The following is a 15812-nucleotide window of genomic DNA, read 5'->3' on the forward strand; positions in this document are numbered from 1 at the left end:
GACAGACATTCGCTTACACGTTAGGCCTGACTGACACTAATGTGCCAGAGAAACCATCCTTCACCAAATTCTACCACCTTGAAAATTAACTGAAGGAGCCCAAGCAGACTCGTTACTATCACCAATTATTGGTATAATGGCTTACTATCCATGCAGAATGGATAACGCGGAATATTCCAGCAGATCCTCTTACCGTTCATCCACATTAACGGTCAGTTGGTTATGCAGATCTTTTAGTAATGATCTAGTGTGCTATTCAAAAGTAGACACGTTTTTGCACACAGTATTCCAGACAAGGCACATTTTTATACACCACGTACACATTATTCAGTTTTCTTACTCTTAACAACATCAGCGTGTGCCAAAGCAATACACACTGAAGATTAAGTCTTCCATTATAATTCAAGAGCTCTAATGTGCATCTGTAGAAGCAGCTTTAAAAAAATTTAATCCTATGAGAGAAACAAGCAGGAAAGTTGGAAAGTTTGTAGACTGGGCAAACGTACTTGTGCCAGTAATATGCTGAACATGACCGTGAATTCCGCTGTGACTCCCATACCCACAGACAGCTCGCTGCAAGGCTGGGGCCTATGAGCCCCAAACCGTGCCTGTGAAACCAGCAGGGCCCACTCGTCTTAGCTCACAGGTGTCATCAGCGGGAAAAGTACCTCGAGTTTTGTACCATGGCCACACGCGGCCTCCAAACACTCAGGAATCGCTTCTGCGGAGGCGTTTGGCTCTTTCACGCCCATTTCAACCGTAATCAATGTTTTTTAAGGCTAGTCCTGGACAATTAGTTTTCGATACACCCGCCCCAAGCTGGCCCCTGAGATGACCCGGTCGGACACCCGCTGGGCCTGGCGCGGGGCCCACCGGCGGGACTGCGGTTAGGAAGGTGTGGGACTGGCCCCGTCAGTGGAAAAACCAGAGGGAGGCGGGAAGCGGGCGAAAAGCACCGCTCAGGAGAGCGCGGCGCGGACGTAACCGTAACGGCCTCCGAGGTGCGGGAGGGCAGGGAGCCCGCCGCCGCGGCGGTGCGGGGCAGCCCCGCTGCTCCCCGGCGCTCACGCAGGCCCCACCGCGTCGGGCCCCGGCCAGCCGCTCGCCCTGCCTCGCTGCCAAGGCCGCGTCCGCGGCACCGCCGCTGCCCGCACGCTGCCGGCGCCCCGCCCGGGCCCCTCGCCGCGGGGGAAGCGCCGGCCCCTGGGCCGCCGCGGCTGCCCCCGGCCTCGGCCCGCCGGGAGCCGCGGCCCGCCTCGACCGCCGGCCATGACGTCAGCGCCGTCACGTGCCCGCCCGCGCACGCAGGCCTCGGCGCGTGCCACCCGGGGGCTGCCGCCGCCGCCCCCCACCCCCACCCCACCCTACCCCCAGCCCCGGCCCGGGGGAGCCGCCCTCCCCCCCCGCCCTCCCCGGCCCGACCGCCCCGGGGCCCCCGCCGCGCCCCCGTCCTCACGCTGCGGCCCGGCCCGGCGGCCGCGGCCTTTACCTTTTCGTGCTCCTGGCGGAGGCGGCCCACCAGCGCGGGGGTGAGCGGCGAGGCGCCGCCGGGGCCCTCCATGCCCGCCGGCCGGGCCGGCAGCCTCTGAGGGAGCCGCTCCCGGCGCGGAGGAGGCGGCGAGGGGGAGAGGCGGCCGGGCCGGGCCGATCTCCTCAGCAGGGCGAATGAGTCCTATAGAAATGTTTGTGCAGGGCGAAGCGCCGGCTCCAGAGCCGCATCCACGCGGGGGCCGCCGCCGCCTGGGCCCGGGGCGCCGCTGCCGGGGGAAGCATCTCACACTCGCATTCTGGGCCGCGCCGCCGCCTGGGCCCGGCTCCCGCTGCGCCGGCGGGCCGGGAGAGCGCCGGCAGCTCAGTGCCTGCCGCCGCCTGCCTGCTGCACTCTGGGTAGCCAGCCAGCCCGCCAGGCGGCCCGCCGCGCCCGCGGGAGGCACCCGGCTGCGAGCCGCGAGAGGCGGGCGCTCCCCACCCCCTGCCCGGCGCCGGCCCCGGCGGCTCGGCCCCCGCCGCCGCGGCGGGCTGGGGGCGGGGGGCACGGCCGCTGCACCCCGGCCCGCGGGCACCCCCCCCGGACACGGCCTGCGCCTGGGCCCGCCGCCGGGCACCCTGGGCCGGGCGCTTGCAGGGAGCGCAGGCCCCGGGCGCGTAGGCCTTGGGGTCAGCAAATGGAGCCGGCGTCTGAGGAGCGCAGCGGCCGGCCCGCAGGCACCCCGGCACGCCTGACCGCGGGCCCGAATGTCTGCTCTAACGGGGGGTGATATTACGGGAGCCGAGCTCGCAATGCCCGCTCCGAAGGGTTCACGCTGTCAGGCCACCTGACAGCACACAGGCAGTCGGCTGCTAGGACCTGAAGGATTGCCAAACACAAATTTTAGGTTCACTGAAGTCATTTAGAGCAGCACTTGGCCTTGCCTACGTGGAAAAGCTGCTGCGTGGGAAGCGGGTGGCATACAGCCACCCTTGGAGTATCACAGAGTAATTTATCTGCAGTAAATTCATTAGCTAATTGCATGAGTGACATTAGGCACGTCCAAAGTAACATGTTGGCAATGGAATGGAGCTGTACTTGAACAGCATGCAGGGTCCCAGCACCGCCAGAGACCTGAGTAACTTCACCGGGCGCTTGATCGACTGCTGCAGTTCTAGCAGGTGTATTTTAACTTCTATGCCCTAAACACCATCTAGGTGGGGTCAGTTATAGATAGACCATGTGTTTACTGCTGCACCTTTCCCTCGAGTGAACAGGGGCTTCCCACCCAGCATATGCATTTGCCAGTGGAGCAGAGGGGCTTACGTTGTCTCCCCCACAGGGACTGGCAAACTTGAGGAGGAGGTACAAAGGTGCATCTTCCCTATGTGTGGATCAGGAGTTTCCTTCTCCTGCAAAAGAAACATCACCTCCTTTCCACAAGCACAACTAACCCTGTATAGACCACAAAACAACTGTTTGTGTTACACACGTGACACAGTACGTGCTGTGCACTTTTCTAAACCCAGGTTCCTCCCCCCTGCCCCCCCATAAAGAGCTTGTTAAAGCTCTACAGATGAGGAATTTAGAAACAATTTTCAAAGCATGGTTACTCAAGCTGGAAGTTAGCTTTTAGCCAGACTTCAATACAGCTTCCAATACTGCAAATAAAAATTCGCAACTGCAGCTGGGTAGTTTGGTTTATGAAATAACTACATCCATAATCTTCAAGAATAATTGAAAGTTAGATGAAATCTCTGGCACGTATTTGTCACTGAGGGATTCTGGATCCTCTGAATGGACAAGAGGCATCTATATATTGTCATCAGAAAACAGCTCACCAGCAAAAGAATATCTCAAGTTTAAATTGGTTATACAAATTTTGTGATCCTTCTAAAAGCTTACAGTGAGTTACTCCCTTTCAGCCTGCTTACAACCTCTTCTAAAATTTTCTCCAGGTATTGAGGCTCACAGAGGAGATAGAGGTAATTTTTAGGTGCTCTAGTTTGATCCCATTTCATCTCAACTCCATTGGAGGACAAAACAGATACACAAAATAAGATATAAATCTTTATGTAAGATTTTATTTTCTTGCCTGGCATAACAGAAAAGCACTTAACTAACAAGAGGAGCTACAAAGTAGGAATTTTATGTCACAACATACTATTTTCTAGTGTAGAATGTAAAGGCATGCAATCATTTCTTTTGTTTCCTGTTCCAAACACTTCACCGTTTCACGTGCCACTAGTACACCATCTAGTCACTAAAAGTATTGCATTGAAGACTTCTGACAGTTGGCCAAAATAAGAGGCTACATCGTTATCAGAGTAATGAATGTATGCGTTTGGTTGTACTGATGATAGTATGGAATAGTTTACTGGATCCTTTTGTACATTTTGTTTTTCATCTGCCAACGAAGAAATGTTCTAATAGTGACAAACAGATGGGATACAGCATTTGCCAAAGAGGAGCACGAAGCCTGTCTCTGGGTGACATTCTTTTACACTTATAACCTGTACGAAACCATTGTCACCAGTGGAACTCTACGGAATATAAAATAAATCAAATTGAAATGTGGCCTTCTAAGCTGCAGATTTTTGTTTGCTACATTAAACCCTTTAGATGACCTACCAGATGATTTTCATAAAACCTTGGGGGAAACTCTGGAGAACTCTCTGTAATTAAGTGAGGGAAAGACAAATAAGCAAAGCTTACATGTTCTCTTCCAAGTGGATGGCTTCGCAGTCGGCAGATATGCCTGTACTGTAGCTGAAGGTGTGGCTGCTGGCAGAGCTCCTACCAGAAGCTTTTGAGAATCAGAAATGAGCATCATATTTTTGGTTTTGATATAGATGGGTCAGTTCTACCTGTGAGAGCAAGGGATCAGAAGCAGTTTTGGGGAGGTCAAGAAGTTTGCAGCAGAGAAGCTCATACCAAGGCTCTGGCTCAAAAATGTTCTTCTTTGGCAAAGCAGTCCGTGACTTCTCCCATACTCCTTAAACTTTGTTCACTACCACTCCACAAAGAGGGTGGGCACATGGGAAGAGGAAAACAAGGAAAGGACAAAAAGAGGAGACAGACAGGGGAAAATGCCCCAGCCAGTCTTCTGCTGAGAGAAACAAAGGAGAAACCGTGACACCTCTGTTTTGCCAGACCAGAAACTTAGGCCTAAAACCATGGTTGCAACATAAAGTCATGCATGAGGACAAGGTGGTTAAGAACCAGGCCATCCTTGGAGCTCCTGCATGTGTGCAGGCACATGCAGAGCTACACAAATAACAGTTGCGTTTGGACTGGCTGGAAAATGGGTACTGGAGAAAAGTGACGAAAAGAAGCGCATGGTTATCAAGTCAGAGAACAAGTTATCCTGAGACAGACCTCCCATGAAAGGAATGCATCTTTGGAAAACAAGACGTGACCTACAAAGATCACCTCTGTTGTCAGCACATGGAGACAATCTGATAACCTGAATGGTGAATGAACTCCTCGGCCCAACAGCAGACTCCCTGATCTGCTTTAGAAAAATTTCATGCTCAGTCTTCTGGCATGAAGCGGATATGCTAGAACTGTTGGGTTTTTTCTTGGCTCTGACTCGAACTAAATGTTTTCAGGTGGCTTTTTTTAAACCACAACTGTTACAGCATAGTACATCACTGTGGTTGTAGACAACCTGCCTTCTGCATGGCTGGCTGGCTGCAAGACTTGAATTGAGGCATAGCACTAATTCTAATGGACAGTTTATGAAAGATATCGCTGCAGTTGGAACAAAAAAAAATGCAAACAATATCCTCATGTTAAAGCTAACTCATAATCAAATGCCATAAAATCAGGTCCATCTTAGAATTTTGTATAATTCTGACCATAACACTCACAGTGCGTGCCAATGCATGCTCACTTTGAACTTCTAGTGACTCTCTTAAGTTCCTTTTAAAGATTAAAAGCTGTTCTTTGTTGCTGTGTTACGCTGGGAGAGTAAGTACACCAGCAAATATTTAAGAATAAGTGTCTATGCTCTACCAGCAATAATTGAATTTTTTCATATCCAGAAGTTTTATTCTGAACCAGACCACTATTAACTTTTCTAATAAATATTCTTAAGATTACAGATACATTCTTTTGGAGCTTTCTTTTGCAAAATATTATGGCCATGAGTCTCCCTACCTTGGTAAATCTGGAAGGAGACCCAGTGGTTCTGAGCCCAGTGGAACTACTTAGAGGAGTGAAGCTATGCAATTCTTGCAGAACCATGGCCAAAGCCTGCATCTCCTTCATTCTAATCAGTCTGAAATGGCCGATATTTTTTGTGTTTGGATGATGACAATGGAGTCAAACTGCCAGGCACGTTTCGTTGTCTGGGCATAGAACAGTTAAGGTTTTTGAATGGTTGTGGTCCGAATCATCAGCATGTGATACTGACGTTTGCATGTTCCTCTCCCACCTTTTCTCATTAGAGAAGGGTAAGAGGCTTCAGGGATGACACCAACATGCTACTTATTTTTTGGTTACATGCTTGAACACCTTAACTCATGCTTGAAACAGTTTTAGGGACAGTAGGTGACAGCAAAGTATCGATTTGCTCAGTGTCACCAACTTATCCTCTCCCTTGCCATCCATCCACTCAGCTATCCCATGTTTAACACTGGGATATCCGAGAACCATCAAAATAAATAACTTGCCCTCAAGTTCAGTCGTTCAGTTGTCAGGACCATGTATTAAGTAGGTTGATGTTCATTTGTTTCTCCTCTGCAGGGAGAACAAGAGGCCTGATTTTCTGTTATGTTAAGCTTGAAGATACTGGACCTTAAAGTCCATCAGTAGCGTGTTGTGTTTCTGCATTGGTAGTGATGAAGAGGATCCTGAATTTGTATATTGGACTTAGTCAAGATGCAGGAAAGAGTCAGAAATTACCCGTACATATGCACACACATTACCACACTTATCTGGAAACAGCTATTTAAGAAAAGCAGGAAAGACTATAAGCTTTCTGGTGGGACCATCTATAGAAATTCTATTTCCTGATCCAAAAGGCATCTATGTAAAATACATGGTATCTTTGGAAGGCAAAAGAGCCAGCTCTTAGCACACCTTATGCTTTAATCTTATTATGTGTTTGCTAATAATAGTAACAATTTATTTTTATGCTACTATCATGCAGTAAAGCTCCAGGCCCCTCACAGCAACACAGCTGACTGTATCCTAGCTTTTATACCATGAGCGCTGTCATGGTTGGTTTAATACATGAAACTTGGATGCTTTATTTGTATGCTTTGTAGTTGCTTCTGCCATCTTTGATTAATATCACCTGGAAATCCCAGTTTTTTCTGCATGTAGTCACACCCAAGAGGAAAGCCTGACTCAGAAAAGATTAGTGTCACTTTGCTTTTTCCCCTCATCTTTTCTCCATAAAGGAGGAGAGCTTTCTGATCATGGCAGTGTATTGGTAAAGGTAGCCTAGATGGCTGAATACCTTAAGGGCCTCCATCTCTGCTCATATGTCCCAGAATCAAAGCTGGTATAACTCTTTTGACTTCAGTGGTGGTTTATACCTGCATTAGTGAAAGGAGAGTCAAATTCTGAGGTTTTTTTGTGAGGGATACTGTGAAATTTGTTCTTTCAGCGTGTTAGATAGCACCAAATTCACATTTCCATTAAAGAGAAGATTGTGACATTAAGGATGTCTTTCTCTCAAACTGTTTACTCCTGTACTCGTTTGCTAAGGTGACGAGGAGGATGGCAAAGCAAGAACAGTCCTTATACAGACCCGTGGAGCAGATTGGGAGGCCTTGGCTGCTGCAAATACACTTCTTTCGTAGTGTTCAGACGCACAAACTCTCAAGATAGGAGCCAAACATGCACGTACAATCTGCACACACCAGCCAAAGCTGGTAGCATATAAAATTTGAATGAAAGCCTGCACTTCATCTTTGAAAGCTAAAATAAGGCTGTCAGACTCAGGCCCGTGGTGGTGTGTTTAATACAGGTCATGCATCAAGTCCAGGCATGAGCCACCTGGGTCAGACCCAGGAAGGATTCTCAAGCAGAAGTGACCCTGTTAAATACTCTGTTACTAGGCGTGTTTTTCAGCTAATTATTGATCAAGAACAGGTTAACACCATTATTTTTTGCTGTAGCAGGGACAGCCAGTTTGACAGTGTTAAGCTCTCTGAAAGCTGTTCCTTTGGTTTCCAATGTGAAGGCCCAAAAGGAGGCGGGCCTGCTGATTGGGTATTTTCACACTGACTTGTTTCAAAGTGATAAAGTGGCATTTTTCCTGATTAAGTTGATTCTTCTCTTTACACTGCAGCAAGCCAGCATGGCAGCCTTAAATTGCTTCCCAAACTTTTTACCCGAGTTTCTGGGGCTGAAGTAAAGCTTGTAACCACAAGCTTTCAATAATTAACTTTGTCTATCCTTTTAATTGTTATTTCATATTCACTTCATGCAACTATTTACATATACTTGTTCATACACTTTAACAAACATACTCATATGAAAACAGGGCATTTCCCTGACAGGCTTAAACCCATTTCCCTATCATCCAACTTCCCTTTCATTTCACCTTTTGTTTTGTTTCTTGGCATTTACTCTATTCTAGAGCACTGCATTTTGTTGCTATAGACATCTTTGGTTGCCTGATAAACCTACCAGTTTTGTTGAATTTCTCACAGTAAAATTCAAAATTATATTGAGCATTATATTAGTTTAAAAAAAAATAAAAAAAACCAACCAACTGGGATAGGACTGTGACAAACTGAAAGGAGCCAGAAACCACTGTCCTCTACTTCTGCTGCTACAAAATCAAAAGCATATTATGATTCACTCCTGCACACCCTTTCTTAAGCAAGTAATGCCAATTACTAAGACAGTCCTCATGGCTTCAGTGAAAGTACTTACGTGATCATGGGCTCTCCTCAAGGGAGAAAATTTAAGATTACTTGTCTAAGAAAGAGTTTCTCTGGAGGCTCTAACCTGAGAAGACTTGTAGCAAAACTTGAACTCTTCGTTGTATCACCAGATCAAATCTGGCCTTGGTAATAGTGAGAAATCATTACCATCTGAATTCTAATCCATGGCACATGTAATTGGGGCTGGGTGGTCTCATCATAACTTGTAGGAGAGCAAACCTCATCTCATAAACCACCACTGCAGGTGGCACTTGAAACTGAGGTCTCCAAGCACAGTGATGTAAATCCAGCACTTTTTACCACTGTTGAATTCACACAGCATCTTTAGCAAAGGAAATGTAACAGTCAGCTTTGTATTTTCTGACTCCTGAAGATTTCCACTAGATGTTTATCATCGTTAATTAGAGGAAGAAGAAAAAAAAAAAACCACTTTAAGTGCATATTTTGTGTGGAGTGATGTAAACTACAAATATTTGAGCAAACCTCACTGAGATGACCCCAGCCATTTAGGCTAGCAGTCATGGGCCCTAAAGAGGAGAATGCTTCCAAAGATGCCATCTGTGTTTTCAGAACACATGTACAAATAGATCCAATTTTACACAACACAACAAATTAAGATTGATTAGACTCCTTCTATGGAAAAGATAAATAGGTGTTTCCACATCAAAGTAATTCATCTAGGTGACTAATATTTTTGGAGACATTCAGACTATTTTAATCAGCCTGATTTGGGCACTATATCGGTTTGCAAGATGAGCCTTAATCTATGTTTGTTTACCTGTATTTAATGCATGATATTGCAAGAGAGTTACTGCCTGGCCATCTCACCTTGTTTCTGTTTCAAAGTACCATGCAAACCTGGTCCACTCTGCTGCAGCAACAGCTAGCAGACATCCTTGAGCCAGCATCTCCATGGTTTAAAATTTTTATGGGAAATTATAGCTAGCCCAAAGGAAAGCCCAACCAACAGCCAAAACATCACCCATGGTGGCAGGACTAGAAGGACAGCACTTCTGAACACTTGGTCAAACAAGATTTTTCTTCAGTGGTAGCAGCTCAAGGGCAGATGCAACAACATTTCCCATTCTCAGAAAGCAAAGTAGGTAGGGCTGGTCGGGCGGGAAGAACCCCAACTTTGGAGCAGACATGTTTGCTCTTGGCTAAAAAACAAGTTTGTGACATGAGAGCACCATGGTAGGGAAGCTGCTGTTTACATACAAAAGAGATGCTGATGAACAAGAGGATATTATTGTAGTTCAGTGAAAAGCAGATACAACCTTTACATTTTATTTCAGTGTATTTTGTAATAGTTTTTTTTTTCAAAAGCATCTAGAATTTAGGAGACCTGTGTTTATGTGTAATAAATCAAAATAACTGAGGAAGTGACAGAATAAGGAACTGAAGACTTTCAATAATATGTTTCATTTTAAAATTACAAGAGCACAAATGCACAAAATCTTGAAGGCCTCCATCCAACAAAGCACTTACATGTATACTTAATTTTAAGTCTCCTTACAGTCACGCTTTGCTGAATTGAGGCATAATAATGGCAAACTTCTAGGCCTATTCTGGACTGAGTTCAGTAGATGCAGATGTCTTTAAAAGGAAACAATATGTGTATGTAGAAAGCACATCTCTAGACACGCATGCCTGATCACTTGCATTCATGTTCTGAAATTGTCAAACGCATGAACATTTGTTTCCCCAGATTTAAAATACTTGCCTTATTTAACACAGAGCCACAGAGGTGCTTTGCTCTGCCAGCAGAAAAAAAAAAAAAAAAGAAAAGTGGTCTCTGCCCAGAAGACCTTACGGTCTAAAATTTAGACAGATGAGTAGCAGGTAAAACGTAGGAAGGGTTGAGAACGGAGGAGAGCTGGAGTAATGGGCTCACACGGTTATTCATTATAGACATGTGCATTTTGTGGTTGCCAAGTTATAAGTTTTAAATATAGAAGTTTACTTTTATGTAGAAGTAATAATTATTAACAGAACACAAATCTTAGGGGGCTCTACAGATCATTTTGACAATCCAGAGCGAATGGGAGTTTTGCCACTCATTTCAATAGAGTCAGGCTTTTATTCTGAGTCTCTGCTTTAACCCATATGTCCCCAAAAGAGAGCGTGCACAAATCTTTATAGCCCAACCAGGTCTGCCCTGACCTGTAGAGCTTGGAAACTTGGGTGCAAACATCAGCCAATTCCTTGCTCTCAGAAGGAAGATGTTGTTCATCGCACAGCTGTAAACAGCAGCGTGCCCAGCAGCAACAAATCCTCCTCCAGCCCTTCTCTATGGCCAAGCCTCCTAGGTAACCTTGCTATCATCCAGAAGCCAAGTAGGAAACTCTTAGGGAAGAAGAGCTGCTCCACACCTCACCTACAATTCTGCAGTGCTTTCCTGAAATAAAAGGCATGTGCAAACACAGCGGTACAGAACTGCTAGGTCGGAGCGGTCCGTGCAGATGGTTCTCACCCACTCCGGCACACCCCAGGAGCTCCTAAAGCTGCATATCCCTGGCTCACATAGGAAAAGGGATTTTAAAACTGTCAGGCAGCAGCTTTCACTATTAACTTTCAGTTTTGAAACAGCTGAGAAGTGGAGGCTTTGAGGAAATCTGGGTCTGATTTTTATTTTTAGATAAACTGCCAGGGAAATAAATCACACAATAATGATTTTCAGTAATTTTTATAGGAGAACTGACAACTCACTGTGGTGACTCAGTATTTGCGGAGTACTCTACAATATTGAATAAGCACTTTAATTTCATCCATGATTAGAAGAATTCAAGGGATCTGGCCTTTGTCCCATTAGCACTTTGGAGGTGTTTCAGCATAAGGTGGGCAGAAGGTAGCAATAGACACTTTTAAGGAATCATGCAAAGTTACACAGGGTTACTATTTTTCTAATACTTCAGAACTTGTACCCCACCTAAGATATATAAAATTCACTTATTGCAGAGAAAAACTAACCTTAATTAAAGTCACTGGTAAAGTTGGAGCAATATGTGGGTTGGTTGCGCTCATGCCCAGGTTCAACGGACCTGTTGGGGAGGAAAAAAGGCTTTCCAGGAAGATGATTTCTAGAGGCAAAATACCATTGTAGTACTAGCAAAGGAAAACGCCTAAGTGGGGATTTTTTTTTTTCTTTGTGGGATTTTTCTGTGTGGTTTATGGTAGGGTTTTTTTTTAATTTATCTGTCAGGAAAAAAAAACATGTTGAAGTCAAAGAGAAGGCTGTGACACCCCTCTAAACCAAGGTACAGGCTCCATGGGCTCTGAGTAAAGAAACTGGCATTAGTTCAGTGACTTCAGCCTGGCTCCACGCTGTCTGAAAGGTCCATTCACAGGGAAGTTAATGCAATATCTTAGCCTGAATTACCTCCTTTTTATCACTACCTCCATGTATTTAGATATAGATTTTTTAGTTAAATGTACTTGTTAAATTTTAATGCTCTTTTGAAACACTGATGAATTCAAATACCACTCTATGTAGCTTGCTGGGTCCAAGGAGTCACACAGAAGGAGTAGAGCTGTACTCAAGCCATACTGAAGTAGTTTAGCTACAACAGAGGATCTTTTTATTTTCAGTATAGGCATGGGGTAATAACCACCCAGCTAATAAGCTTTACCTAGTTAGCAGTGTCCCATTTTATTCTTATAGAACACAATCATAAGCTATGGCTGAAGTGAATCTTCCCCCAAATTCCCCTACACTATGATCTGATTTGCTCCCTCCCACCAAGACAGATCTCCAGTACCCACAGACACTCAGCTGTCTGCCCGAGACAGATGTGCCCTTGTCCAAGGGACTGCACAGGCAGTCACTGTCCCTTTTGCAAAGGCAAGGCTGAAGGCAGCCACCACTGAGTACGTACAGCTGCAGCATATCTGCAATATTACAGTAACTCAGACTTTGGAAAAAATTAACTCTTAATGTAGCAATAAAAGCAACCAGATATTATTGGATAATGAGAGGAAATAAATACTGAATTATTTAGTCGCAAGTGTTCTTTTGGTTAGGACAAGTTGCTTTCTTACGCAACTGAAATGCTAGAAAAATCAAGGAACCACTAATTTCCTCTTGCACTCACAAGACAGCACCAAACATTTGTTGAAGTTCAACTGTGATAGACAAGGAAATATAATACATAGGCCAGAAGATGTTAAGGCAAGAAAGGACTATTAGATCAGCTATCCCAATACAACAAAAGCTACTAGACCACCAAACTACCCTTGCATTAAGTTTAATACTTTGGTTAACAGCTCCTACATAACTGAAGAATAATGTTCAGAAACATCTTGCAGTTGTCTGAAGACACCAAGCCAGGTGGAACCCATTGCGAATCCCAGCAGATACTTTGGAACAGCTGCTTTACTTCCAATTTCAACTTCAGTTTTCAGACATTGGTTCTTCTGACGTTTCCCTGCTAGGTGAGAAGGCTCCCTAGTACCCTGTATTTTCTTCCCATGAAGGTGCTTATACATTATAACTGAGTTGCTTCTCAATCTTCTTTTCATAATGAAAAGTAGAATAAAACAGCCTGTGGCCTTTAGAGCATAGGCACATTTCTAGAAGAGTTTACAAAAGAGTAGAGAAAGTCTTAATTTGACTACTTACAATGCAGTATCAGTCATCTCCCTTTTCAGACTTGCCAGAAGCTTTTGATTCCTTTAGGAAAAAGCTACATACTCACATTAAAAAGCATATAAGCATGTGTAAGTTCAGATAGCTCTTGGTGTCTCAGCCTGTTTTTGTGGACATAAGTGCTAGTTATGACAAACCAATTTAGAATTGCATAGCAGGTAGAAATTTAGATCTTGTCTAAATCTAAAGCTCTAGTGCTACTTCTAACAGTATTTTCTTGTCATAGAAGTGGATTTCAACTTTTCTTACACTGATTTGAGAAAACCCTTTGCAAATCCCAGAGTCATGACAGACTGTTTGCAAGTGTTATACTGTTGTTGATTGTTGCCCACATGGTCATTGGTGGACAGCAGCTGCTCCCCCCCACCAGCATCTTCTGGTGGAACTGCCTAGGTCTTTGATACAGAGCTGTTTTCCAAACAAGAGCCAGCGTGGTTTGGTTGGTGACTAGCACAAACACCTGCATACGATCTTGTTATTAGAGAAGGAATCAGCATGGAAAAGCAAGTTGCACCCTCGGTGGCATGTGCAGCATCCCCCTAGAGCTGTGCTTCAGCCACCTGTCCTGGGATCCAGCTGCTGCTAGGGCAGCGCAGCCCCACAGCCCCGCTCCTGGACAGCCCTTTATGAGCCGGCCCCTTGCACAGCGACCTGCTCCCTCCCACAGAGGCATGTGATGGTCATCCAAATCCATCTCCTGTCCTCACGGGTGCCTGTCTGGGGCTCCAGCCCCTGAAGCTGTACCTGGCAGCTCTGTACAAAGGCCATTCTCCCCGCTCCCTTCCCACTTTGCCACCCGTGACAGCAGCTCTCCCTGCTCATTTCGCTGAAATCTAGCAGGGGAGGCTTCCCAGTCCCTTTTTGCCCAGCACCCTCTCTAGCCCTCACACCTGGCCTGTGACAGCGCTGCACGGGGCTATGCAGAAGGGACATGCCTGAGCCACCGGTAATCGCAGCTTGTAGGGGGAAAGTGCTGCTCGGTTCCCTGACACTGCACAACCACCGACACCAACAGCATCACAAATCCTGTCAGGGCTTCCCTGTCTGGCACTAAAACCATACCCATTATTTATGGATACCCCTTTTTAAAAATAGATGATTACAAATTAGAAAATACATGTCCTTAAATCTGAAAGTGCAAAAAGGGGTTATAAATATGCTAAGTCATTCTTTTATGTGACCTGAATAATTATGGAAACTGTAAGAGTTGCAGTTTAAAAGGATTTTCAAAACACATCATCTTTCAAAAGACACATCAGTAGAAGGTCATCTGTGACCCCTACATTGTGTGAGGTTTTCTGATAGAGTAGATAGACCTAAAAGTAACATGACGGCTGCCGTCCCATAATTATCAGGTAGGAAGCTGAAACAAACTGAAAGCCACCCAAAATATCAATATCAAAGTACACTCAAATGGAATCAGCATAAAGATAAGCATTATGCTTAAATCTCTACAAGACACTGTATCTGAGCTTAAAGGAAGGCACTGATTCTTAACACAGACAATACATCTGTAATTATTATATACTACAATCATTATAACAGCATATGCAAATCTTGTACAGTGCAGTAAGAGACTAGAGTGCTCACTCAGACAACTAGTTGGTACGGTCATGGTAGTCACAACGCAAGCAGGGGAGAAAACCGCACTCAGACATCCGTCTTCCTGTGCTTAGAGGCCTGGGCAGATCCACCCTTCTGTCCTATTAACCATGTGCCCATCAGCCTCACATCAGAGCAACATTTATATATTCAAAAATCAGGAATGTCAGTTCTAATGCTAAGGGACAAGTCCCATTGTCTTCTGGCATATCGCATTTTCTTTGAAACGGCTTGTCCTAGATTTTTAGATTAAAAATAACAAGTATGTAATTCATATATACCACATAAATTTTATATTAAAAAAACTTAAAGCCATACCTACAGTACTTTAGTACCTGACTTGTATATTTATGTGACTATTGTTAGAAGTGACTAATTGGGTTTGATTAGCTTCATCATTAATATTCTGTCCATAATTTAACATGCTTCAATAAAATACCCTAAAGCAGTATAATGATTAGATTTCAGGAATATGTGTTTTGCAATTAAGTTGCTCTTGATTTTGATATGCAGATTAAGAAATGGTGGTCTCATTTAAAAAAAACTGCCCTTATTAACTCAGCAGTATACTCTGAAGATTAGGTAAGAAATCCAAGATTTTCTCTTTGTATATGCTAGTTAAAATGTATTTCAATCAAGCATATGTGGGCAAATCAGATTTGATTAGTTTAAGTTCACAGTCATTCTATCTAAATGAATAATGTGTCACCTAACATTGCAAAAATTTGATTAATAGTTTATCAGTTAATTAAAAATGGGGTTTAATTTTTCTTTTTTAGGAAAATGCAAGGTAGATATTCCTTGTCTTCATCATAAATGCAAATTATTTCAGCTTGAATCTATTGTTCCTTGCTCGCTTCTTAGCCAACTGGCAAGAAAATAAAGCTTTTTAAATGATCTCTTTTAGAAAGAAGTAGTAAAACTTTGTTTGCTTACACATATGGCTGCCAGTTGTCTAAGTTTGAATGGGATAATCCCTGCACATCCTTTTTGCTCCCCCAGCCTCTGCAGGGACATCTTGGAGAAGGCCTTGGACCTTTGCTCCATCCCACAGCAGGTCTGGGAGGACTTCAGGAATGAAGTGGCCAGGTACGACTCACTGAAGGGTTTGGGGAGAGCAGAGGAGATGTCATCCACTCCAGGGAGTGAAAGGAAGAGCCTCAGAGGGCAGGCAGTATACTGGCAGCCCTGG

General features: G+C 44.9%; 1 protein-coding gene across 1 annotated transcript in view; it reads right to left on the reverse strand.

Moving 5' to 3' along the window:
• Positions 1–1930, reverse strand: part of URI1 (URI1 prefoldin like chaperone) — a 44611-nt gene extending 42681 nt beyond the window's left edge. The window contains exon 1 of the mRNA XM_040615855.1: positions 1490–1930. Coding sequence (XP_040471789.1) covers positions 1490–1561 — 72 coding nt within the window. The 5' untranslated portion in view covers positions 1562–1930. The remainder of the gene's footprint in view (positions 1–1489) is intronic.
• Between the last annotated feature and the right edge of the window lie 13882 nt (positions 1931–15812).

This window comes from Falco naumanni, chromosome 15 (genome assembly GCF_017639655.2).
Source record: "Falco naumanni isolate bFalNau1 chromosome 15, bFalNau1.pat, whole genome shotgun sequence".
NCBI classification, from domain to species: domain Eukaryota; kingdom Metazoa; phylum Chordata; class Aves; order Falconiformes; family Falconidae; genus Falco; species Falco naumanni.